This window comes from Astyanax mexicanus, chromosome 22 (assembly GCF_023375975.1).
Source record: "Astyanax mexicanus isolate ESR-SI-001 chromosome 22, AstMex3_surface, whole genome shotgun sequence".
Classification (NCBI taxonomy): domain Eukaryota; kingdom Metazoa; phylum Chordata; class Actinopteri; order Characiformes; family Acestrorhamphidae; genus Astyanax; species Astyanax mexicanus.
In genome coordinates this window covers 28,399,848-28,426,825 of record NC_064429.1, presented here as the reverse complement: position 1 = coordinate 28,426,825, position 26,978 = coordinate 28,399,848, and the positions used below count along the sequence as shown (strand labels likewise).

General features: G+C 36.2%; 1 protein-coding gene and 1 long non-coding RNA gene across 2 annotated transcripts in view; one reads left to right on the top strand and one right to left on the bottom strand.

The window, feature by feature from the left end:
- Nucleotides 1–26,978, bottom strand: part of LOC125786990 (uncharacterized) — a 234,285-nt gene that overhangs the window by 147,167 nt on the left and 60,140 nt on the right. The window lies entirely within an intron of this gene.
- Nucleotides 1,873–26,978, top strand: part of ak8 (adenylate kinase 8) — a 41,430-nt gene continuing 16,324 nt past the window's right edge. Inside the window, exons 1-11 of the mRNA XM_022667638.2 lie at nt 1,873–2,244; nt 3,141–3,262; nt 3,543–3,627; nt 3,918–3,967; nt 4,212–4,322; nt 7,509–7,577; nt 14,224–14,305; nt 15,681–15,752; nt 17,607–17,810; nt 23,678–23,809; nt 25,171–25,260. Of these exons, the coding sequence (XP_022523359.2) occupies nt 3,179–3,262; nt 3,543–3,627; nt 3,918–3,967; nt 4,212–4,322; nt 7,509–7,577; nt 14,224–14,305; nt 15,681–15,752; nt 17,607–17,810; nt 23,678–23,809; nt 25,171–25,260 (979 nt within the window). The 5' untranslated portion in view covers nt 1,873–2,244; nt 3,141–3,178. The remainder of the gene's footprint in view (nt 2,245–3,140; nt 3,263–3,542; nt 3,628–3,917; nt 3,968–4,211; nt 4,323–7,508; nt 7,578–14,223; nt 14,306–15,680; nt 15,753–17,606; nt 17,811–23,677; nt 23,810–25,170; nt 25,261–26,978) is intronic.

Here is a 26,978-nt window from a genome sequence, read left to right as displayed (position 1 = left end):
TTATTCCACGCAACTTCAAATGTTTGACTACATGGGTCAGAATCATCATAGTTGTAATCTTGCAAACTGTGACTCTGCAACATTCCCAGTCTTTGCAAAATTTTAGTCTGTGGCTTTGTGTCTTTAGATGTGAGAGGGTGTTTAATAGACTTCAGTCTATTAAAAGTATTTTGAGTCTTTTCTCAAGTCGTCTAGAGTACAGTTAGCATAAGTAAAGAAAACAAGGACTTTAAGAAATGAAGGTCAGTCAATCTGAAACCTTTCAAAAACTTTGAAATTATCCTCAAGTGCAGTTGCAAAGATAATCAAACACCTTATGATAAAACTGGCACACATCAGGATCGGCCCAGGAAAGGAAGAGCATGATTCATTCAGAGTTCATCAGAGGCCACATCGGCATAATGGCTGTCCTCAAAGGGCCAGATGTAACTTTTAAATGTAACTAAATGTTAAATAACTCTGAATGTATTACTTATTCAATTAAAATATTATAGTTACATGAAAAAATATGTATGCTTGTAGTTATATCATAAATCCTTTTAATAAGTCATGTTATAAAATCCACAAACTCCATCAATCAAAGATCAAACTATTCAAGTGAATAAAATTTAACATCAAACACAAGTTATAATATTAACTGTGATCAAAACGTTTGACATATTGAAAAGAGGCTTAATTAGTATAAAATCAAAAATTGTGAGCTGCTAAAACATGTGTGACAGATGTAGCATTTAACAATTGTTTTAATGCAACAGCCTTTAATCAAACTAATGAGATACTTTGATTACAATAAACATTTGTCTGCAAAATTATGGCAGCGTTTCCACATTAATGACCACACTGCCGTGTAGCGGCGGTCATAGATATTTTATACCTAGATGCCGCATACCCTGCCTCCTGGCGTGCCTGCGTGGGTGCCATATTGGAGGAGGCAATCCTGCGTCCCGAGTGCATTAATTTACACTGAGGAAGGTGTAAAATACACTTATAATAATTACAACTCTACCATTTTTATTACATTTTCACACGGTTTAGTTTGTTACAAACAGCAGAGATGTAGTTATGATACAGGACACTGTCATACATGAGCTTTCGTGCTTAAATACTTTATATTATGCTCTTTAGGCAGACATATGGTATAGCATATTAATAAGGTTTATTAACCCTTGTGTGGTGTTCATATTTTTGTTACTCGTTTACTTTGTTATTTGTATTTAATTCAGCAAAATTAAGCAATTTTACATTAAAATTTTTTTACACATGCTTGCTTCACCTAAATTGCAAGCAATATAAACAGCTTACATGGTTAATATTAGCCCTTTCCACATTTACTCTTGTTCATAAAGTGTAACATACACTGTTTATTATATTATATATACATATATGGGCCATTTCACCCAATGGGTGCCAGCTGCTTGTTGAATCTCCAATTTTAACTTTTTATTTTTTACTTTTTTTAGCTCTGAACCTATTTTAACTTAAATATTATGGATTTATTATGAAAAAAATGTGGACTCACACAACAATGCAAAAAATACCTCTGTGAAGGATTTTAATAATTATATTTCATGGTAGAGTTTATAGTTAAGAGAGTGGAGACAGGTAACAAATGCTAAGTAGTTCTTATTAAAGCGCTTGTAATTACATATCTTACTTTTGCAATTAGTTTAATGTACAAGACACTATGCGTAGTTATTTATATATATACACACAATATATATTTATTTTACATGTAAAATAAATAAATAAATATATATATATATATATATATATATATATATATATATATATATATATATATATATATATATATATATATATATATATATATATACACACACACACAATATATATTTATTTTACATGTACAAAATAACTACGCATAGTGTCTTGTACATTGAATTAATGCACTCAGGGCGCAGGGTTGCCTCCTCCAATATGGCGCCCACGCAGGCGCGTCCCTCAATGCGGCATCTATGTATGAGATATCTATGGTAGGCAGTGGGTAGGCTCTCTATAAACCATCTGTGGTTGAACTGCGCATGAGTGGCCAAAACTACGGTGTTACTATTGGCAACTGGTAACACGCGCACCAGCGGCTTTTTAGCGCAACGGTTAGCTAACCTAGCTAACTAACAAACACTCAGCGCTGCGGTAATTTTAACGCATATCGTTGTTTTAGCTTTCGCAGCTGAAAAGTGGAGAATAAAGAACTGCTGGTGAGCGAAAACTCAATAAAAAAAGGTTAGTGACTTAAAAGCTAGTTAGTTAAAACACTTCCACACCTCCCTGATAGCAAAGAACGTTGAATAAACGTAGTTTTTTTGGTTGCATTAACTTACATATTTACTATTAATAATAGAAAAAGCATCCTTAAAACAACGTTTATTTAACATGACCTAACGTTAATACTCTAAAAGCAGAAAACGTTAAGTAAACGTTATTTGCATCACATCGTGTTAACGATGGAAAACACCGATAATACAAGGTTTATTTAACATTACCTAATACTCTAATGGTAGAGAACGTTAAATAAACGTTATTTGCATTACATATTGTGATGTTAATAATAAAAAAAAAAAACATAAAATAATGTTTATTTACCTTTACCTAATACTCTAATAGCAAAATGAATAAACTGTCTTTGTTGGTTTTATTCATTGATTTCTTGTAATGTTCTTGTGATAATCTTGTAATGTTAATGATAGATAAACAAAACAAAACAAGCTCAAAGTAGCTCTACACTTGATTGGTAGAATTCTGATGGTTCTGACATTTAAAACGAGGCACTGAGAACTTCAAAAATGCACAAGCAGTTTTAAAAACAATGTTTATACACACAGTATCACACAGTAGTGGTAAATCATAAATATTATTTAAAAAAATTCAGCAACAGCAGGAAATCATGCATTTTCACTAAATTAAGTTTGCAACCTGTTCCTCTCTTCTACCTATTTTGACTGGTTTTAAAGTCAACACCCCACTGTATTCAGTCTTTCATGCTATAAAATAAAAATCCAAGTCACTGTAAAGTGAATGTTTTTCTAAAATTCAACATCTGTCTTTCATTCTACAAAATAAAAGTCCAAGTCAAAGTAAAGTAAATGTTTTCCATAAATCTCTTCTCTTCTCTTTGCTAGGCCAGGTGGAGGGACGTCCATTTTTTTTTTGCTTAAAAATGGATGCAACAACCAAACCTTTGAGGATTCCTCCTGACATGGCCACATATGCAGAGAAGCATGACATATTTGAACTTTTTCAGGTAACTGGCATCCTAGCATCCTGTTGTTTTATATAAATTAAGTGTCTCAGTTCTCAGAACACTGCGTTATTCATCACAAGAGTGTGGGTTTGATATCAGGGTTTGACAGGCTGCCACTTTTGGGGACTCTCTTAACCCACACTTATCCCCGGGTGCTGCAGCACAAGCACATGTGCACAGTGTCCATTGTGTGTATGTGTTTTTACTCGCTGAGAGCCAGCAAAGTTCCAACACAAACTTTTTTTATTTGTCTTTTTGTTTATTCATTTCTTTTGCACAGACACTTGTGAGAAGCCTTGTGGTAGACAAGCCTGCAGATCCTATTCAATACCTGATAGATATGCTGAAGAGGGAAAACACAGATGGTAAGATCTCTGCTGGTTTGTACTGTAATCAGATTAACCATCACATCACAAGTTAATTACATCACCTTGTAGGGTTTGCAGTCGTTTTGTATGATTTAATTTTAAGGGGCCACTAGGTGTCACACTCTTACCATTAGACAGCAGGACAAGGATAAACCATAGGAAATTTTAAACATGAAATTTCCTTTACCTGTGTCTAATACTGACGTACGACTGATAATGATACCAACATGTTAAATCACACATAGCAGATATATAGTATACTCTAACCTGAATCTTAAACTTTTTAGTGCCAAGGGTTATGCTGTTGGGGCCACCAGCTTCAGGAAAAAGAACCATAGTAAGTATTTTGTACATTTTTGGATTTGGATTTTTTAGATTGTTTCGTTTGGAGTTACTTAAAATGACATATTTTAAATATGTTTTATATGTTTTTTATTGATTTAAATGTATGTATAGTAAAAAATATTGTATTACTTAAGCTCAGTTTCAAAGAGACTCATCCAAATACAGTAATTCTCCACACTGGCAATTTCTTAATATTATAAGCACATTTTTACACTGGTTTATGTAATCTGCTGCAGGCTAAAAAGTTATGTGAGCAGATTGGTACCATCCACATCACCGCGAGTAATATCCTCAAGGATGACTCTGACTTGTCTAGGGCGGCACTGGAATACACAGAGAAGAATCAGGTGGGATTTACTTTCACAGCATGCTTCTATAAATCACTAAATAAACTTTTTACACTATTCACACATGATCATTTCATGTGAGTAGATTTTAGTCACATGCAAGACAAAGCAAAGCAAAGCTAGGTATGTTTTTAGAGCACCTTTCATAAACAAAGAAAAAATACAAGAAGACAAAATAAAACACTTATTTTTTTATAAAGCATGAAATATAAAAAATATAACAAAATTAATAATTAAATAATTAAAAAGAATGAAAATAAAACTTATAAATAAAGATAAAAAGAGCTGAAAGCTGCTCAGGGATCCTTTAATTCTCTCTGCCATTTAACAGCAGCATAGAAGCTTTACACGGTCTGTTCTTCTTTAGGCTTTACCTTAAGCAATTTTTAGGCTTTTCCTTGTGCTGGAATCCAGTGCCAGGATTTAAATATGGAGTGATGTGTCTCCGGTTAGTCAGACTGAAATCAGATTACTATGTGGGACAGAATATACAAATTTACTTGTTGTGAAGTATTACCGGAGTTCAGGTTGTACTGGGAGGAGTCGTGAAGAGAAATGAATGTGCTTGTATTGCTCTAACAAGTCTCAATTGTGTCTGGGTCTTGGGAGTGTTTAATCACCCTGTTATTCTCATTCCTTGTACACTTAAGACTAAGACTGTAATGATTCTAATGTTATCAACGTATTATATAATGTATGGACACAACCTTAATACCTTTTCTGGATTATTAATATTATTGCACATTATGTAATTATTTAACTATATAGTTATAAATACCCATTTTGTTAGCAATGAGAGCATTAATTAGCATGCATAAGCTGTTATGTCAACTTTGTTTTTTATCGTATTTTTGTTTTATTTATTGAAAATTCATACTTTTTTATATTCCAGTTTCAATGCCTAAATATAATTATTGAAAAAAAAAACATAGCTTTTTAAAAGTGTGCAATCCACTTGCATGCAACTTTATTATCAATATATCAGCAAAATAAAATAGTTTTAAATTGACTAAAGTTTAAAATATTAAAAAAATAAAATATTAAAATATTAAAATATTGCAATGCTTTCTGGGACAATATACAGTATAATCCAAACAAAATAATGATCATGATTAGTCCTTATCAAGACACATGAAGTGACCTGGTGTGAACAGGGCTTATATTAGATGTAGATGCTTTAGTTGTTTAAATTCAAGTCTAATTTTGAAAACAATAAATTGCAACACACTAAGATAGTAAATACTGTGATATATATGCATACATGTTTCATTCCAGAATGTGCAGAAAAATAAAAATAATAAAGTTATTATTATAGGGCTGTAATGATTAGTCATAATAATTGTCAGTGTCGATTATAAAAAAAACTACTACTGGCAGAAACACAATAGGAGAAGGATAATGGACTTACTCACACAGTTTACAAGTTTACATAAAGGCCTGTGTCCCAATCACAAAAGATTACACATTTCCTTACTATATAGCAGCACTTTCTACATGTTCTAAACATTTGAACAGCATTTAAATTCCACATTCCACTGTTTCTATTGTTTTAAAGGAAAAAATCGACTACCAAAATAATCCTTAGTTGCAGCCCTATATTGTTCACGTTATGTATTGTGAAAATGTCTTTAAATGTTATGATACAATCGTTTTATCATATGCCCCCCAAACGGAGTGTGTACTATTTGTGTTTATGCATAATGCACACCTCAAAATATCTGTGGTATGATATCATTTGAGATTGACTCAATTAGCTGGTTTGGATTTAGCTTTTGACGTGCTCCTTATTCAACTTCCACATATATTTAAACCCAAAACAGAATGTAAAAAAGTCACAGAATTGTTCTTTTTTTCCTGAAACAACAGCTTTATCTGAAGAGGAAGCAATTCTGCAGATTTTGTTTGAAGTCTCCTCATGCAAATGCTATGCAAACTAGTGAGCCAGTAAAGCAGAAAAGTTGAATATAGGAGGAAAAGAGAACGGCCTGCTAAGGAAAAGCTTTTCCCAGTGGCTTAATTATTCTAATTATCCTCCCACTTAAACTCTGCGTGGCCCTGAGTTTTTAAATAGAACAGTCCAAAAAGACAATTATTATCATTTTGATGGAATTCATAATGGGCTGATTAAAGGCCCGCAGCATGACAGTAATCTGGTGGTTAAATATACAGTATTATGTGTGTATGTGAGACATACAGTATCTGAGACATATTGGATTTAGTTTCAGAGGGTTGTCTTTATGGTAATTGTTTCTCTAGTGTAGCTGATTTAAACATACAGATATAGGCTGTGTGCCGAGGTTAACACATGTAATTATTATACTGTATGTAAACTGGGTTTTTAATGGTTTTAATGCCAATTTTCTGTCAGTTACATAGAAGTCTTTATGTGTATGGCAATGAAAAAAGAAAATACTAGACTTTCATAATATAATCTCCTTCTGTGCTTATACCATACAGCTCAGTATACTGAGATTTATTAGTCTTTAGGCTCTGTTACATTTATTTCCATCTCAATTCATTATTTTATTATTTTTAATTTTTTTATTCTTTATTATTACTTGGACAAAATGCTAACTGTCCTTCAGTTTTTCTTCAGCTATGAAAATAAGACATTCAAGTTGGGACTACTTGTAATTAGAGTATGTGAAATTTAAGTGGTTAAAACGAAACATTAAATATAAATATGCAAATGGATGGACCCTTCTGTCCATATTCTGTGAACATTTTGTCCATAATTTGTGTATTTTCTTTAAAAGTTTACATATATTAATGGAACAAAACAGTAATGTTGGAACCATGAGGCCAGTGAATCAAATAGTTATTGTGCAAAATGTAACCATTGGCTTATGAACAATTATGACAGAACTTATTTACACCATTCACTACGCATTTTACTATTTACACAGTACTTGAAAAGTGGCAGCTGGCATGAAGCACCAGTGCATCTTTTAGCACTGCGTCTAAGTCAACATCATTAAGCAGCTGAATGAACACGCTTGGAGGAGAACACTAATTCTAGTTCTGATACATCATCTAACAGACACCCACACTGACCAGCATTGAACTGAGTGATGTGGAGAGGGACAGTTATGCTATCTGATTATAGAGTCAACATTCCTAATTATGCAGAGCCCCCATTTACTGTAGAGGATTATCTATTAACTATAGCTATTGCTGTTTTGATAGGAAATCCCTCAAGACCTTTGGATCAAGCTGATTCAGCAGCGTCTTTCAAAGGCTGACTGTGTGAGACGGGTAAGTACCTTATATACTAACTTTTTCTTACTTTGGACAGAGTCCTGGAGTCACTCTGATGAGTGTATTTTTCATTATCATTTTTAAAATTAGTTGCAGTAATGAGTGATCTAGTGAGTGATGTTAAAATGAACTAGATGACAAATATTCATAGGAAGAAAAGGCAAAATATTGTCGCTGTCGATTTAAAAAAGTATTTAATTCAGCTCAATTCAGTTCAATTCAGTCCAATTCAGTTAGATTGCAGTGGTCTGTGATCAATTAAATAATGGTTAAAATATCCAAATAATGAATTTGTACTCTAAGAAAAGCCAAAATATTGTCAATGTAAATGTATAAACTCACATTTAATTCAGTTGAATTCAGTTCAGTTCAGGTTATTTCTAGAATATGTGTAAAAGCCATGCTGTGCAAAATAAAAATAGCATGAAATAAAGTACAAATTATAAAATACAAAACTATTTTCTATTAATTGTATACAATACATTCACAATGCAAAGGCAAAAAGGAACATCTTAAGTTATGATTTAAATTTCAAAATAACTGAGGCAGATCTGACTCCATAAAGTGATGAATTCCATCTAGGTTCTCTACATTGTGATTATGGACTAATCATATTACTGATTTATCACACAGTGCATAGTATACAGTGGTAATATTTTTAAATCAATTATATATGTGACAGGGAAACAGTGTAGGGATGCCGTAACTCTTCAATTAAAGGTTAAAAGTTTATTCAATTTTGGAGCATTTCTCATAAAATTTGGACACAGCTGGCTGATTCTCATTATGACAAAAAGTGTGAAACAGCAAAGATCCAAGGTATTTGCATGAAAGCGTATAACTTCATATATTAACTTTGTATACTGTACAACTGTAAAGCTACTCAAATGGCCACAGGTACAAACACACGCAAATACACACAATCACACACATGGGTTTTCACATCATACATCTTATAGCTCATAGGGTTTTGTGCACAACAACAAATGTCCAAATCAACTCTTTGGTACGTTGTGTGTATTTACGCAAGTGTGCTATGATAAGCTAATTACCCATGTGTGTGTCTGTGTTCCCTGAGGAGCAGTAGCAGTAGTCTCAGGGGACCTCCAGCGAGTGTATGTGTTTGTGTGTGTGCGTGTGCGTGTGTGTGTGCGTGTGTGTGCGTGTGTGTTTTTAAGGGGGTCTTTCATCACTGGGCCTTTCACCCTCCACCGCTCACCTGATCTCCTCACTAGTGCTACTAAAGAGTGCTCCATCCAGCTGTCCGCCCAAGAACCCCGCACCCTTTCATTCCTGCTTTCATCCCACCATCACATCACGGAGTCCATCCGCCTGTCATTCCGAAACGTCCCGGCACCCTCTCCTCCTGATCCCTCCCTTCTCTGAAGTGTCAGTTTTCTGTGTGAAGCGCGTGGAGAAATATGTAAATCATTCAAAACTGCAAACAACGTTTTCCTCTCGTTCCTTTTTTAACTCGGCAAATGGCTTTACTTAGCCCTGAATCTCATTACTAAACTTTTTCCACTTGGCATCCTTTAACTTTCGCCTTTTAATCTCAGTAGTTTATGATTAGTATCTGCTTTTAATCTGGTAATGGATGTTTATCCCTGCAGGCAAACTGTCTGATGCTATTTATCAGCTTATTTAATTATTTTTTTGGGGGCCCGTTCTGATCTGCATAAGCGTGGCGGAAGGAGGAAGGAGGAACGGAGGCGATTCATTCTTCTCTGTAGATGAAGACAGCTGACAAAGCATCTCAATCAGCACGCCGTTTGGGCTGCAAATGTCTCTGTCACACCATGATGCTCCTTTATCTCTTGGTCTCGTGCCTTCACACGCACTTTAATGGGCTAAAGAATGGCATGATGATTGACACGTCCCACCACTATTGAAACACAGGCTGCTGAGCTTAATTGCTGTGCCTCTGTCGCTTTTCTCTCTCCTGTATGTATGTGTGTGTGTGTGTGTGTATGCTATATATGTGTGTGTACTTGTGTGAGCGTACAAGTGTTTGTACCCGTGTTTTTTTTCTTCCAAATTAAGCAACACTACTGAATACTGAATGTTAATCACGCCTAATCTAGGTCATCTAGTTCATCTCTGCCTGTCACCACTCCTCAAACTGTCTTACTGTACGTACGCTTGTGTGTGTGTGTGTGTGTGTGTGTGTCTCTCAGCTCCGCTCTCACGAGGCTGCTGTTTGTAAAACTTTAGACTTGTAATCTAGGGGGAAATCAAGAGAGCAGGAAATGTTAGGAAGCACAGGTAATGAATAGAGAATTAAAGTGAAATATCAGCTTAATGAATACCCTCACACTCCCAGAAAAAGAACCCCAAAAGTAAATTGGAGGGGGAAAAAAAGAAAAGAGAGAAAAGAATGAAAGATCATGTGGCAAGTGCCGCAGTCATCCAGATCCCTAATGAGACTTCCAAATAAAGTTAGACTGTTAGAATTTGCATAATGCCTTTAATTCTATATTTAGGGAGATGGGGGAAATATGCAGGAAACTTTGCAATTGAAATGTAATAGGATTCTGAAAGTTTTTTTTTTTTTTCTCCCCCTCCCGCCGGTTTGACACTTCGCACAAATAATAGTTTTTAAAGACGGGTGTTGCTTTGTGTTAAGCCGTTCAGTGCCATTCAAAATGAACTTAAATGCTGTTCTAATTGCAGATTGATTACAACAAACGCATGAATGTTTGATTAAATCAGTTATCAATCTGTGAAAAAAATATAGATTTATTCAAATATTAAAGACAGTGTGTTGTCTCTAATTCCTCACGATCATATACCATGTATAAAAAAGTAAAAGAAGTGAAAATGATTAATTATAGCATAATAGAGGGGTGCTCTTATACAGAGAGTTTATTTGTCTGAATTAAACTGTTGTACATGGAGTGCTGAAATTCATTAGCTGTCTGCCTGTTGTCTAATTCTGTGAAAAAGCTGCTTCCCTCTCTATCTTTATAACAGTCCTTTTTTGTGCAATTTAATAATCAAATGTGTATTAATTTGGCTTGCACATTTTGTCTTAAAACAATGCAATAATTAATATACAAATGATTGTACTTTAAAGGACATTTGATTAATTTCAATTAATGGATTACTGGATGTTTTGAACTAAGGCTAAGATTTAATCCCATGTCGAGCAGTTGTATTCTTTGCGTGTATTACTGAATATAAAGTGCTTATTTCATTTAAATTTCACTATTCACAGAATGACCAGTGCGGTAGGTGAAATAAATTCTACATAATATCTCCCAAACTATTATTATTTAAAACTTTCATTGTGATTTAACAGGGTGTAATTGCATTACTATGCTAATATTTAATCATTATATTAGTGTGATTAAATGTTCTAACAATGACAATCCCGATCATTTTGGGACCTTACTTTATATAGTTGGAGGTTGTAACACTACCCCCTGTGCCATGACATATACAGCCAAAGTCTCTGTAATACTAACATAGTTACAAGCTAGTAAAAAATAGTATACAGTGCAATATATTTAAAATGGTTTATGAACAGAAGTACAGTCAATGAATGTGCACTTGAATTAAATTGTATAATGCCTAATTTAAAAATAAAACTGGGATTAAAAACCAGGGTTATTCAACCAAATATTGATTTCTGAACTTGTTTTATTTGCATTATTTGAGGTCTGAAAGCTCTACATCTTTTTTTGTTATTTGGAATTTGGGAAAATTTTTGTCCGTAGTTTAAAGAATAAAATAACAATGTTCATTTTACTCAAACATATACCTATAACAAAATGGCAAATAGCAAAATCAGTGAAACTGATTCAGAAACTGAAGGGGTCTCTCCATTTATTATAATAGTTATTTCGGATAACTATTACAGGTGCTTCGTAATTTGCAAGGTTGTGAAGGTTGGGAAGTTTTGGGAAGCACACCTCAGAAGTATAAAACTTTTTGTAGTCACAGAATTATTTCGTCCTTTATATATAGCTTTCTTATTTAAAGCCTAAATATTTATAAGGCCCATCTTCTATTTTAAAGCAATAAGACGAAGAACCTCCTTACTCCATCTGACTGACAATAAGGCATTGTGACACAGCCTTTTAGGCAACAAATAAAGAACAGTCCAGAGACAATGGCCGTGTGATTAGCAGAAGGGTGGCTTAATTGGCTAATTGAACAGTCAAGACTAAAGAGGTAGAGGCTTTGTGTGAGGACCCCAGCCGTGTGTTCAGGTGTGTGTAAGTTAAGTCGGGTCGCGGCGGCCGCTCCCAGGCCCTGCCTGCTGTTGAGCTAGCGGGTGACATCTGCTGCTCCCGTGTCCCTCCTGTGATACGCTGCCTCGCTGCAGATGTTCCAGTGTAAGGGTCTCTGTCAGAGCCCAGCGCCCAAACACCACGACGCCTTTTGATGTGCGGATGAAAAGGAATGGAGCAGGCCGTTGTGGGGCTCTGGGGACAGGAGGAGTGTGTGTGTGTGTGTGTGAGATGCAGGCTCATTACAATTTCGATCAGGTCTGGGACCTGGCCTGGAACTCTCTCTCTCTGGCCTCTCTTGTAGTAGTGAAAACATCCACCTGCACACACTGGCAGTCATTTCTACAGTAATTCACTGTTTAACTACAGCATTTCAGTAAAGATAAGAAAAAAAATCAAAACCAACATTTACAACCTTTGACCTGCAAAATTTCGTGTAATCAAACTAACCAGCTTAATGTTAGTAAATAAATAAGTAAATAATTTTTAAATGCTGCACAGAAAAATTCTAGCTTTCTTATTTAAAACTGATTTCATGCTGCTGTCTGACTTGTGCCTTTCGAAAAATTAAAGATAGACTCCGCCCACATAGGTGATAATAACAGGGCATAGTAAAGTTCATCAGTGTGGAACCAAAACTGTTTAGATCAAATGTACTTTACACCACAGTTAGTTCCGACCCTGCAATGGGATTGGCTGAGAGGCATTATATGAGTGCCGCTATCAGCCGGTAATGCACTGTAACCAAAGCTCTCCCTGTATTACTCCGCCACCTACAGGTAAACTAGCAACGATTCAGCGCTTACAAGCCAAACAGCACAGCTACAAACAGAGCAGCAATGGAACTATTTTAACTCACGGAGGGTTTATAACCAAACAGATCATATTTTCTCATCCTATTTAACTTAAAATCTTTCAATAAACAGCAATAATCTGACTGTGGTATAATCGCAATAATAAACTCGAGGTTTGTGCTATAAAACGCAGTGCCAATACTACACATTATAGCACTCCCTTTTCAGGTATTATTGCCTAATTAAACAATGTAACAAGCATATAACCTTGGTTCAGACTTTGTCTACTATTACTGAACTATGTTTTTAAAGGAAGCTAGTTGCAATTTGCTTTACATTGTGATTTTTTTACATTTCAGGTTGAGTGAACCGACAGAAATGATCCACAATAAAGAATAAATTAAGTTACTGTTTGAGTGTTTAGTGTTTCTGTGTTAGATTAGTTCTTACAGCTCTGACAATACGTACTCAATACACTACATGCTATACTTATCCATGTCCTGGTAGATTAGTTTTAACAAAGCCTCCTGAAATATTTACGATCTTATTAAGACTTACTTATTTACTAAGCTTCAGTAGTATATGTAGATACCTAGGATCCTCCCCTTGACCTTTTTGTCCAGGCTAAAAGAGGATTTTTCGCTGCGCCGTCCACAGCCCCTTTTTCTGTCGAACTCTTCTGTTTTACGCAAGACTTCGGAGTCAGTGTGCAGCTCAAGTTATCAGGCCCAGCCCATGGGCCTCAGTGCCACAGAGGCAATCAAATGCTTAATGGGAAAGTAAGTGGGAGGAAACTTGCGCACTGAGATCAGGTGAAGCAAAGGATAGGTTCGCTGTTAAAGATCAAAGCGCGGAAAAACAAAGGCTGATTTCAAACAGGCACCGGCAACTCGGCAGCAAAAACCCACAGCTCCTCTGATAATACTTAGATCTATAAATGTTTGTTGCATATATTTATTTATTTTAAGATTATTCGCCGCGGTAATAAGTTGGCCCCTAACAAGCACTTGAGGGAGATGGTTTCTTTGAGGCTTCTTTATTTTACCGCACCATTGCACAGCAAGCCTTGGGATTTAGGAGACTATTAGAGCGAGATTTTTTTATGGATTTGTAGCTAATGAATGATATGCATGCGATTTTTCCCTTTCTTCTTATGTTCTTTTTATGGCCGTGTAAGAAGCGGAGGAGAGGAGCTGGAGAATTAGGCACATTTTCAAGGTTTTATGGATTTAACCCTCCTTTTGCCTCGCTGCATGAAGCCCCATATAGGCCACTTTTAGCCTGCATTTACAGATGAATTTATGCATTCATTATTTTAAATCTCATGGTCTCATACAGGGATACTATTTGTATGAATTATACATTGGGTGCCCATTAGCTGCTTTAAACAACTATTTATCTCTGAGAGATCATTTTTTTTCCCTGTATCAAACGGACCAAAGCAGGACTAGAAATCTACAGCACTTGACCAGGATGGAAAAAAAAATCCAGAAAACACTGTTTTAAGTGTTGTATGATTTCCAAGCTTTTCAGTTGACTACTTCTGGGTGCTTGTTTAACATTTTGACAATGTAATAATATCGTTGTGTATTGTGGCTTGTGTTTTCGTCACAGGGCTGGGTGCTTGAAGCCATCCCCAAGACCAGAGAGGAGGCTCTGTGTCTGCAGGAGGCTGGCATTGCTCCAGAGCATGTTGGTTAGTGAACATCCAGCAAGCATTAAAGATAGTAATTTCTGGTCTGTTATCGAATAACAGACAAACACCCTTAAACTTACAATTTTAACATCTTTTACTACTTTCAAGCATACAATTAAACAGATAATAGTAGACTATTGCTCTTGCTAATTGTCATGGACCATGTCATGGACACACCCTTTTAGACATACACATTTTTTTGTCTATTTTTACTCCTGCTGTAGTTCAAAATATATATGTATGTTTATGCTGATCTATAATTTAGTTTTTTGTGTCTGTTTTATGTGCCGTGGACCTTTATCTGTGGGGCCTTTCGGCCAGGTCATGTTTGTAAATGAGAACTGGTTCTCAAACATTTCACCTGGTAAAATAAAGGTTTAAAATGGATGATCATTATTGGTTTGTTTTGCCCTATTATTCAAATGTGATGAATAACATTTTTATGTACAGTTTTTCTTATCAAGATGTCCAGTAAAGGCTCATTTATTTATTTATTTATTTATTTATTTAATTATTTATTTATTTATACTTTATGTACGAATATGAATATGTCTGTTTCAAATATTAAATTTGTCCCTTCATACATACTTCTATGCATGCTTCTTAACATCCATGCGCCCAATGTAAGGTACGCATAGAAGCATGTGGGCAGAGACTGATACAACATTTTAAATTAACATAAATTTTAATTCGTAAAGGGAGTGTAAACTAGCCTATAGACAGCTTTAACTCAGCTCTAACTCTGTATGTTTATTTACACAAAACTTTATACAAAAGTTTATACACAACATTAAATGCACACACTTTATCGAAAAGTGCATTTTCTGAAGAATGGCTGCACAGCTGAATGAGTGGACCGTAGAATAAAAAGACTATAAACAGATGAGTGTAGGTCAGTATGGCTGTGGATTAAAGTAGAGCGACCTGTCCTAAAGAAGCACAAGAAGGCAGTTTGGTGGCTATGGGACCAATAAACCTGTGAGCCTTGTCTGTGGGTGAAAATAAATGGGAGTGAATGGGAGAAATGAGGGAAAACAAAATGACAAATAGATAAGTTCTGGTTCGAACACCTGTAAATTAGAATTTGGGGACCTGTGCAAAATGAGAACATGCTGGTTGGTGTCTGGGGGGGAGGATTAGCGGTAAGATTGAATTGTAGTAAACGGGAATAACAAGGGATGAAAAGAAAACAACAAATAAACTAGCTTAAGTCAAAGAGTGTTAAACTCTTATTAAGAATTATTATGTCTATATTTGCATCTTTAGAATTATTGTCTTATAATAGCAGTAATTGCTCAAAAATCATTTATAACCTCTGTGATACTAAGAAAATCTCAATGGTTTAACATGCTCTGTTTTATCTGTTCTGTCTCAGTGATGCTACAGGCGCCCGAGTCGGTCTTGATTGAAAGGAGCCTGGGCAAGAGAATAGACCCCGTCACAGGAGGTAATATCTGTATGATCACCGCAGTTTTTCAGTGCAGAGAAGGGCTGAGAAAAAGACGACCAGCCCACAGCCTCGATTGAAATGCGTATTGTGAACTGGAGACCTCAACCAAACAGAACCTGTTTGCTGAATCCCAACTATGGCAGCTGGTCCTCCGGGTATAACAAAGCCATGTTATAATGAACAAAAGCTCTCACTCCCTGTAGGTTTGTTAAAGAGTGGATGCACTCCGTCCATATAATTGCCATTGCCTCTCTGTTTCAGAATCAAAGTTTTACTGCTGTCTTAAGGTATACGCACTATTCCAGAATGAACAACTGAAAGATGTGATGCTATACTTATGCTATTCTATATACAGTAATTAGGGCAAGGCAACGCATATTTCTAGGGAGTAGGGGTGAGAATCACAGATCTTATATCTCAGAATGCAATATTATCATATTATACATTGCCTGCGATTCCAATGACATCATGAAACTGTGATTCAGTTATACTCAATATATCACAAGATAATTTTCTGCCATACTTCACAGCATTTGTGTTACCGAAGAGGATAAAATAGTCCTAAATAAGCAAATACTAAACATGATGGATATATTGGTGTCAGTTTAACAGAATTAGACAACCAATATTCTTCACCGCAGGTTATAGCGCCACCAGGTGGAGTAATGAAGCAGTAAGTTAAGTAGGTTGATTTATGGGGTGAGTTTTATGGAGTTTAGAGCACCTATGCTTCAATACAAATATCAATATTTGACATTCGATACGATATATTGTAATATCGATATAATGTCCCACCTCTATTAGGCGCAGTTTGTTATAATTAATTAATTAATTAATTAATTGTATTTTATTTTATCTTATTTAATTCACATTTTTCATTGCTGGAGCATTGGGAATATGCATGCTTATTTGCATATATATATATATATATATATATATATATATATATATATATATATATATATATGCAAATAAGCATGCATATTATGGGCATATATATATATATATATATATATATATATATATATATATATATATATATATATGTGCTATTGGGTCAGCATTAGATAATACATTTAGTTGTAAGTAATTTATTAAATAAATCTAGCATCGTACACTATATTGGGGATATATATATATATATATACATACATTTTTGGGGGGACACCTGCTCACTGATTGCATTTCTTCAGAAATCGTATTAGTATTAAATATAATTTATCCTGCTGTTGTTAGATATGCCTATACTGTACATGGAAGCCTTTCTACTTGATTTTGGAGCATGGCTGTTAGAATTTGATTGCATTCAGTGTCAACCGTGTTAGTGATGTTAGTCATAATATGCCAGTAGCTTCAAAAAATGTTGTCTTCCCTTAAAATCTCTATTCTAATGGCAGTACATCTCTACATGGACTGTACTACATGTGTGTGCATTTGCACATCTGTGTCAGCAATGGATGTAAAGTAGCAGGAGAATGATTGCCAATATAATTGCAATCTCTGGAGCAAAAAAAATTGATCCTATTGCACCATGCCTAATGCCAGGCTAGAGTGGTATAAGCCCCCCAGTATTGGGGTGTGGAGCATTGGAGGGAACTGTGTTCTCTGGAATGATGGTGCTCCATCCAGTACCAGATGAGGTGGGGTTGGTGATTATCCAACATCTTGGCCTCACTAATGCTCTTGTTGCTGAAAACCTTCACTAAACAGTAGATAAAATCTTTTTTTACCTTTGTTTTTTGGAAGAAACATTTAATAAGCAGTTGTTTAAACACTTTTGTCTATATAGTCTCTTTTTTTGCTAATTCAACTTTATAATTAATTTAATATTTTTTTCCATTGTCTGCTCAGATGTGTATCATGTTGCCTTCATGCGCCCTGAGAGTGCAGAGGTGGCTCAGCGCCTCGAGCGACCACAGAGCCTGATCTCTGAGGATGTAATATACCGTCAGCTGCAGGGATTCCACAGGGAAGCCCACGCTCTGCAGCGCACCTACAAGAACTGCCTGAAGATCGTAGATGCTGACCAGGCCCACGTTGATGTTTTTGCACAGGGTGAGCTTACATGGTGTACACAATGAAGCTGGTATATTATTAGACCACTGACAAGCTATGTTAGCTAGGTGATCTAGTTTAGATTTATTATTAATAATGTTGCAGGGTCTCCGGATTCATCTATCCCACTGCATTCTGGAATGATCTCTGGACTGTAAAAAACATAGGATAGGCAAATATAAAATTATTAATTATCTAATGTTAGACCATTGTTTGAGTTAACTCAACTTAGTTTAGGTACATTAACATAGAACTGTGTTTTTACATATATTTTCATATATTTTCACAGCTCTGAAGTGGCACAACAGTCTAACTACCTCTTCATCAACTGTGAGCTGATCTTAAATAGGGCTAGACAATTAATCAAAAAGTATACTCTTAACTTTTTTGTCCTTTTAATTAACATATGCTCTGTAAATGTATTTAAATTCATACAATTAAAATATTTTAGTTATCTTTTGTACTGTTGAAAGTAGAATAAGCTATCAATCCCAACAATACCGTATAATGGGAAATTCTTACCTTCAGATTAACCATCAGATTAATCTACAATAATTAAGGGGAAGGAGCCACAGACTAAGCATCTTGCAAAATATTTAATCAGTTTCAGTCACAGCTCATTTAATAAAACTCATGTTTTTGAGGCTCAACTCAATACTCAATGAGTAATGTTGACCAACCTGGGATTGAACTGAGAATTAGAAATGTGCTTGAGAACTTTTATCTGAACTAAGTTGAGTTAACTCAAAAATGAACAATTTGAAATCAATTATTTGTAATTTTAAGTTAGCCTAACCACACATTTTACAGTGCAGAAACTTCTTGTTTTTCTTTTAAAATCCTGTCTACATCCTAAAAACTTGTTATTGTTTTTTTTTTGCTAGGTTTTAGTCAGTTTTATTCGCCTTTATTATTATTTTCACTTTTGTACTACATAGTAATAGTTTTCTAATATTTTATAATGCAGTGTCCTTGTATTTACCTTCAGTTTTGGTTATTTTTGTTAACATGCTTGGCCACAACTTGGTCAGCTTATAAAAATGCTTAATGTCACAGTTCTTTTTTTGAGAAGCTGAATATCTCTCAGCCTGCGAAAGCAGCACTTTTAAAAACGGCCACATTCTGACCACCATCTCCCATAGGACTGCATGTAAAATATGCACGACTTGGTGAAAAACACACCTAGTATGATCACATCCTTAATGTGTTTATTATATTTTTTTCTGGACTGTTTGCTAACATGTCCAGCTGCTCTGCTTTGCATTAGTACATCAACAAACAAGTGCAACAGACTGACAGAGAGCTTCTGTTGTGCGCAGCCCTCTCTGTTAATGAGTGAAAAGTAGTGGGGTGCAGTTAGCGCTGCGTAAATGAGATCAAGATAACTGGTCCCCTCTTGCTTTCATTCAGCAGGCATGTTTAAAGTCCTCCACAGTCTGCTCGCATACACTGTGATTTCCCCCCATTCCCAAAGTACAGTACTTCCCCGTTGTGCTGACCGAAGCTTTGGTCGCAGGTCAGCGGTACAGCCGCTCCGCTGAGAGGCGGTGATTGGCCGGGCTGTCAGGCCGGCGGCTGGCTGGGGGACTTCGCCTCAGGCTGTGCTGCAGGCGCCTGCCGTCCCGCGAGGGCCTGCGGAACGATGTGCAGTCCTCACCAGAGCCATTAAAGCCAGCCCAGTACAACCTGTCTCAATATTACACCGCTCAACTTGACAAAATAATTCTGTCACTTTCTCCCTCCTTTTGTTGTGGAATAAGGCGAGCAGTGTCTGCTGAATATTTTAGCTCGTCTTTGCATACATCATTCCTCTGTAAAGTGAGGCAGGCTTTTCTGGAAAGGGGGGTTATGAAATAAATGCTGCATTTTTTATCGGCATGGGGATGCCTGTTTGTTAAAGTTGGTTACAGTCAGTCAGACTCTACATTATGGGCAAACTACTGTAGAATTTCAAATGTATTGCAGCATATTTTTACTTTTTTTATATATATTTTTTTTACAGTAGTTTAAGCAGCAGTCCCTATGGTGTTTTTCTTTTAAATGGAAAAAAGAAGTAATGTTCCTGACTAAAAAAGGGACAAAATATTCTAATTAATAGTATTAATGTCCTGGCACAACATACAACATTTAATATATTAGATGTATATATGAAAACAAAGTGGTCTGGTAGGTTTGTTGGATGTAATTGCTCTCTAAATTTATGTAAGACATTATTTAATAAATGAACAAAACTATATACTCAGAAACATGGAATTTGACAAAGAGCAATTTATTTACAGTAACCCACATTAACAGCACACATTCTCACCAGGAAGGTCTTTAAACCCCAGAATCCCTCAAACTCACTGACTGTCACTTTAATCAGTAACATTGCACACAATTAAGCATGAGATGCTGTGATTTTGATTTTGAAGATGCTCGTAGCGCACAGTAAAAAAATATATACTGTGATTGATCAGAGCACTCATTATCACTCTTCCAAGGGAAAGATTAGTATTATAATAATGATGAAGAAAGTTGGAACATTACAGCAGCAAAGAGGACAGATCAGAAGAAGTGTCAGTAAATATACAAACAATATATAAAATCTATATATACAAAAAATACAAGAGAGTATAAAAAAATATCAAGAAATATCTAGAAAACTAAGATTAGAGGAAACATGGTTCCCCAGTGTGTATGCGTTGGGGCAGGCAGTAACCAGAGATATTGCACAAGTAAATAAACAAGAAAATAAATGATAAATAAGTGGTAATATTTCACATAGGGATGGTAAACAGATTCTGACAGACTAACCGACTTTTTAACAAAATTTGTGCCATTTCTTTGTGGAAATTTTCATCAAGAGTAAAAAGTTTCATATGTTGATGCTGTACAGAAACAAATATATATATATATATATATATATATATATATATATATATATATATATATATATATATATATATATATATATATATATATATATATATATATATAACTTTATTTCTGACTGCTCCAATGTCTCTTTTTACCACTGATGCTCAATGATATCATTTACTACAACATTGTATTAAGTATAGACAATGAATTAATGATTTAATTATATTATGAACTATAAATTGTATTTTACACTTTAAGATATTACACTTTTAGTATACTTTCACATATCATGTTAACAAGAAACATTTAAATGAATAGTTTTTAAGATTTGAAACATTGTGGATGTTAATTGCACCTGTTTTATAGAATGACCCTGGTATTTTTCTGTCACTTTCTGCTCTTATTAAATAACCAGAGTATTGCCCTAATCCATATTCATAGGCAGTTGTGTACAGTGCAGTGTGTACTCGTGGTGCTGTTTCAGGCAGCATTAGCGCATTAGGATTGCATTGAGATTGCCATGTCTAGCACCAGGAGAGCAACTCTTCCCCGCTTCCACTAATGGTTTGGAGCTTTTCAGCTTGATTTTTAAAATGTGAGGATTGGGCCACTGCGCTGCGCTGCCTCTATCTTTATTTAATCACACCCTGTTCGCTTGATTAAGTTAAACGGAGGAAATAAAACAAATATTTGGAGTCTTTCTCAGCCATAAAACATTCATGACTCCAGACAGAGCCATAAACCGCAATAAAGCTGTCATCTTAAATATTGATTCTGGCTAATTCAGCATGCGGTTTGATTGCGACAGCGCTAGCCTCCCCCTGCCGTTGCCTTTTAGCGCATTAACATGTTCTGCATATGAACCATTTATCACCGTTGTTGTCTTGCAATTAAAACAGCACAAAGCGCGGGATGAGGGAGTCTCATTAGTCACAATTAGGCCGTTGTTAATTAGCACACATTAGGCAAACAGCATTGTGGGTGAGGCCCAGTTGCTAATAGATGTTTGCCGCGTGGCGGCGTCACGTGGCAGGTGAAAGGAAGTGTTGAATGATTTATTAATGATTTATTAATCGAGCATCATTATATTCAGATTGTGTTCGATCACTGTAAGCAATTGGCCTTTAAAAGGGAAGCTTTCAGCGGTGGCTCATAAGTGCAGAATTATCCAGCCCCATTAAACATTTAGCTAAAATCTCTCTGTTGTCTGTGTCACAAAACACTGTATCCCAGTTTTGTGGAATCCAGTAGGCTGGCTAAGACTAAAGGAGGACAAGTTCTAACCAAAGTAGTTCTAGTGCTTACTTTTATAAAGATATTTCCAAACTATCTAAAGTTCTCTAGAGTAAGAATAGTGTTGTAAAAGAAACGCAGAGTGTTTAAAAGGCTATGTTTGATTGTGTGAATTGTGTCAACTGGCTTGTTGCTAAATTTTCTTTTCCTGTGGAAAAGTTTTGCACTAGTAAGACCCACTAAAAACAAGGTTTAATTTATCTTTGCACTCCACTTGCATGAATTAAATCAAATAAAGCCTTTAGCTTTACTTAATTTCTTTTAGGGTCCTCTCTTATACCCTGCGCAAGAACCGTGTCAATGCTAATGGCTATCTTACACGCCACCAACTGTCTATTTTCACACCTTCTGCCTGCATCGTATAAATAGCAAAGACGCTGACAAAGATATCTATGCCGATGGGCGTGGTGGTCTGGAAGGGAGATGTGTGTTTGGGTAAATTTCCAATGTTTTGCTATCTTGGCAATGAAAAACACTGGTATGCCACTGACTGATTCGAACCCTGACAACAGTCAACTTTCAGACGTTCATTGCTATCTTGGCAATGCAAGTGTGCAGCAGTGCACAAACCTATTTTTTTGCATTGATGAAAAACAGAATACAAAATAAAATAACATTTTGCCTGCTGAGTTGGACACGTTACAAATACCATTCTGCCAAAGCCAGTGGCATCTGGATCTTAAAGGCAATGACAAGTGACACGCTAATTGGTTTATTTCATAGTGTGGCAAAACACATCCATGATTAATTCACATTTCGAGCCGCGCTATGTGTACTTTCCCCGACGTTCCGATAGCAAAGGCACAGTGACATGCCCTACATCAAGCTGTGTGGTACACCGTTGGCAGCTTGCCTATAAATTGTTAAACTAGGCCCCATGGACTCAATATTAGCTAAGGAAATTTAGCTTTAGCATATGTTTGTATTCCAAAGGCTGACTGTGCTTCTCTGTGTAAACTTGTAACTTACCCTCGGTTGTCTCTGTGGCTTTAAATTGAAGTAGTACTGCCAAATTCCTGTGTGGTATGTTTTGCTTTTGTTTAAGTTAGCTTGTATAGCTATCGATGACGGAAGTGCAGTAGCATTAGTCAGCTTGCATTTAGCAATGCTAACATTACAACTCCTAAACGATCTTGTAATTCAGAGGATCCAGTAATGAATGGGGCAGGATTTACACAGAACAAAATGTGTGAGGTTCTACTATAGAACATGATAGGGACAATTTATTTCTGCCAATAATTCTGAGACCAAATATGGGCCAAATATTGGCATAAAAGCATAATGATGACACTACACCCCAGAGGTCTACTAGACCCTCATTCTATGTAATCCCATGCCTCTAGTGTCTTAAGCCCCTCGGGCACATACTCAGTAAGCCCAGTTAGTAATCTGTCCCTGGTAAATACGCTAATTACATGTGTAATGTGTGACCTACATCATTAAAGCGGCATTGATATATTAACTACAATTAAGTTAAACTGCATTAACATTTGATTATTGATTAGTTGTGTTTGTTCTGTGGCACAGTTGTTTATCATTTACTGGAAATACATTCATTTCCCAGAGCAAGGCCATAATATATACATCTGCACATCAAGAACTAGACTATGTATCCCAGGTGTACAAGACTATAGAGATAAACAAAGCCACCACGGATAATATGAATTCCACTGTTAATTCTTCTGTTTTCTTGTTTTGTTTCTTTCCTGCAGTGTTGACCTTCATTCTGTCCAGACATCGCTCTTCTGCTCCTTACACTCCCAGAATCCTCCTGTTAGGACCTCCAGGATCTGGGAGAAGTCTGCAGGCTAGATTCATTGCTCAGAAGTATGGTCTAGTCAACAGTAAGCACTGAACTACTTTATTTGATCTTTGTGTTACATTCCGGCTACATTCACACAGCAGGTAAAGTGACCCTAATCCAATTTTCTTATCAAATTGGATTTTATTTCAGGCTGTAAATTATGTTAATTATTACTAAATATGAATTTTGCTGCATGCAAGCTAATCCTACTTCACAATGAAGTCACATTGTTTGTGTCCTGTATCTTAGGTTTGTTCAGCTGTACTGATGCACATGTACAAAAGCACAATGCTTCACATAAAGTTTCGGTTTCATCTTTGCCAGCATAATAGAAGTTCCAGTGACTTCCAGCTGGGCTTACCACTGATAATGCCTTTAAGCTTACAGAAATTTGCATAAGCTTGCATTCTTATTATTTTTTTTAGAGCTGTTTTATTTTCCTTTAACACTGCAGCCACGTTCTGGGAATGCGTTCTTCCATTTCATTAGAAACACAGACTGGATGAAACACAAGCCTTCTAATTTAGTTTGAACATAAACTGAAACCCTCACTTACTGCTGTTGTACATTTCTCATTCTTTTAATAGCTTTTTCTCCTTGTCTTTGACATAAATGTCACATAATTTCAATCTGGCATGAGTCATTGCATTGATATGCATCGGAAATGTATCAGATTTCAACGATTTGAGCCACTTTGACTTGTTCTGTGAACGTAGCCTACACACTACACTACTATACACTACTTTTTTGTAAAACCCTGAAAAACACATCTGCACAGAGGCAAATTGGTGATAACTTGGTGCTGAACTGCTGAAAGACACCCAGCAATCATTTAACAGGTTTAATATCTATATGACCAGTCGAAGAAGCGACTACCTACAGCCAGTGAGATTGTGTCTTCTGCATGACATTGCTAGTTCTTGCATGCCTTTAGCTGTCGCATGTTTTCGTAAAAAAAAAAAAAAAAAAAATTTAGAGACAAGCCAGATGAGTCACAATTTCTCTCTGTGAAAAATTGTGTAATTTGTGACCATGTGTTGTCGATCAGTCATGTAGTGTTGATGGATACTAAAAAAAAGTCAGAGTACGATTTCTTTGTTCAAGTTTTTTCCACTTTTTCCACATTTCCTCACAATTCCTTGAGCTGGCATGTTGACTTTCATCACCTGTCCTTTTAAGCTGCTGTGGGCTGCAAGCTCAAGACCTATCCTTTCCTATTCCGTCTTGAGACTGCCTTAAAGGTCACACCGAACATTGAGCATTCTGTTTATTTAAAATTTAAAACTTTACTTTCTCTGTTTCTCCATTGCTTTCTCTTCCTCGCTGTCTGTTTCCCTCATGCTCTTTCTCTGTTTTATTTTTTTTCTCTCTCTCTCTCTCCCTCTCTTTCTCTCTCTGTAGTTTGTTGTGGCGAGCTTCTGAAGGCAGTGGCAGCGGATGAGAGCAGTATGGGAGAGCTCATTAAACCCTTCCTGGAGTCAGGACGGCGAGGTAAACTTCCTCACCTCCTCACACTCACACGCTGTCAAACAGGTCACGCACCAAGGAGGGCTGAAGCTTCGGCGTATGTGGCCTATTTGGAGTCTCCTGCCTCTGTTAGAAATTTCTGCTTTTGGACAAATAATTAGACCACCCACGCCCCGCATGTGTGGCCAATGAATGCATGGTGGTGTTTGCATATCTATATTTGTTGATAAGGTAAAAATAAGTGTACCTGATGTCATATCCCTCTGTTGTTATTATTATAGTCCAGTTATCAGACAGGTGAGCAAAGGTTTGCTAGCATGTTTATATTTATCGTTCTTTACTTGCTACAGCACAAGACTACATTACATTATCAAAAGAAAATGATTTCTTAACAGTAAACCAAATAACTTTAGGATTATTAATACAATAATAAACTTTAGACTCACTGTATTACTTAGTAATAACCAATTTTGCAATTTATTCACAGATTTTCATAACATTTCCCACCTTTTCTCAACCATTCAATACATTAAATAGCCTAGATGTTCTTTTGCCTGGCTTTTCAAACCAAAAGCATTTACAAAGTACAATACAAAAAGTGAGCTCAGTAGTGCTATTCTAATCCTGTGTTTACTTTAGATGTGCTGTTAGAGCTATAAATAATATTTCATATTTGTTTTATTTGTTTATTTTTGTAATATTTGTGTTATTTCAATGACACAGATACTGGATCTGCTGCCATAACCTTCAGTTAACTCGCTAGCTACCTCAGCAGGGCTATTTTAGTCATGCATTTACCACTGCAGTGCTACTCAAGTCATTGTAGCTACGGTAAATAACTTTGCACAGAAAAAGGCATTGTCTGTCTTTCGGTAAAAAAAAACCCCAAAAAAATAATATAGCTCTATACAGCTTATATCTTTCAGCTGGAAAGTAGCCAGTTGTTTAAAGCATATTACACTGATGCCATAATTCATGCTGAATACTTTATTTTTTAAATTTAACATGTTTTTATCCAAATATTTTTGGTTGCCAAATATTCAGCGCTTCGCTAGTTTTGTCTTTAAACCTTAAACCAATTTAGATCCTCGCTGTACAGACAGAAGGCTGTACTGTGAACTGTACATGTAAAAATCTGTCTTCTCAGTCCTTCACTTAATCATTCAAGTCCCTAAGCTTTTGCATATCTTTATCTTTGTCAGTTCCTCCTCAGCTCTTGTCCACCACTTCTCCAAAAGCCCTCAGCGTCCTCTTCTCGCGAAACCCCGAGGGGAAAATAATTCAATAAGGCGAGGTGTAAAACTGCCACGGCGTCGCGTCTAAGTCAGGCCCTGTTCGCTTATCCAAACAGGCCCACCCCTCACACCGCATCACAAGCTGCCAGGCCTGCCAATCACTGCCACTGATTGTCTAAAGTTGCCTTGAGCAAAATGTGATTAATTTAATAAACATCCCCGGAGAATCGACGGGCTACAAAAGTGTGTGCGTTTAATGAGACTGACACTCCAGCGCAGCATCACAGAGGTGGGATCTCTCGGTGCTGAAGCTGCTTTGAGTTCACTCCGTCCTCAGTGTGGCCACGGAGACTGTGCGCAACACTGACAGCTGAACTTCCTACACTTAGCTCCTCTCCAACTGTGTGTGAACTGCCACTGAGACGAGCGCTACCCCCGGTTTTAAGAAACACAACGGTGGCTCACGTTTAATGAGCTAAGCTTGACTGTTTTGACAGATTAGATGGA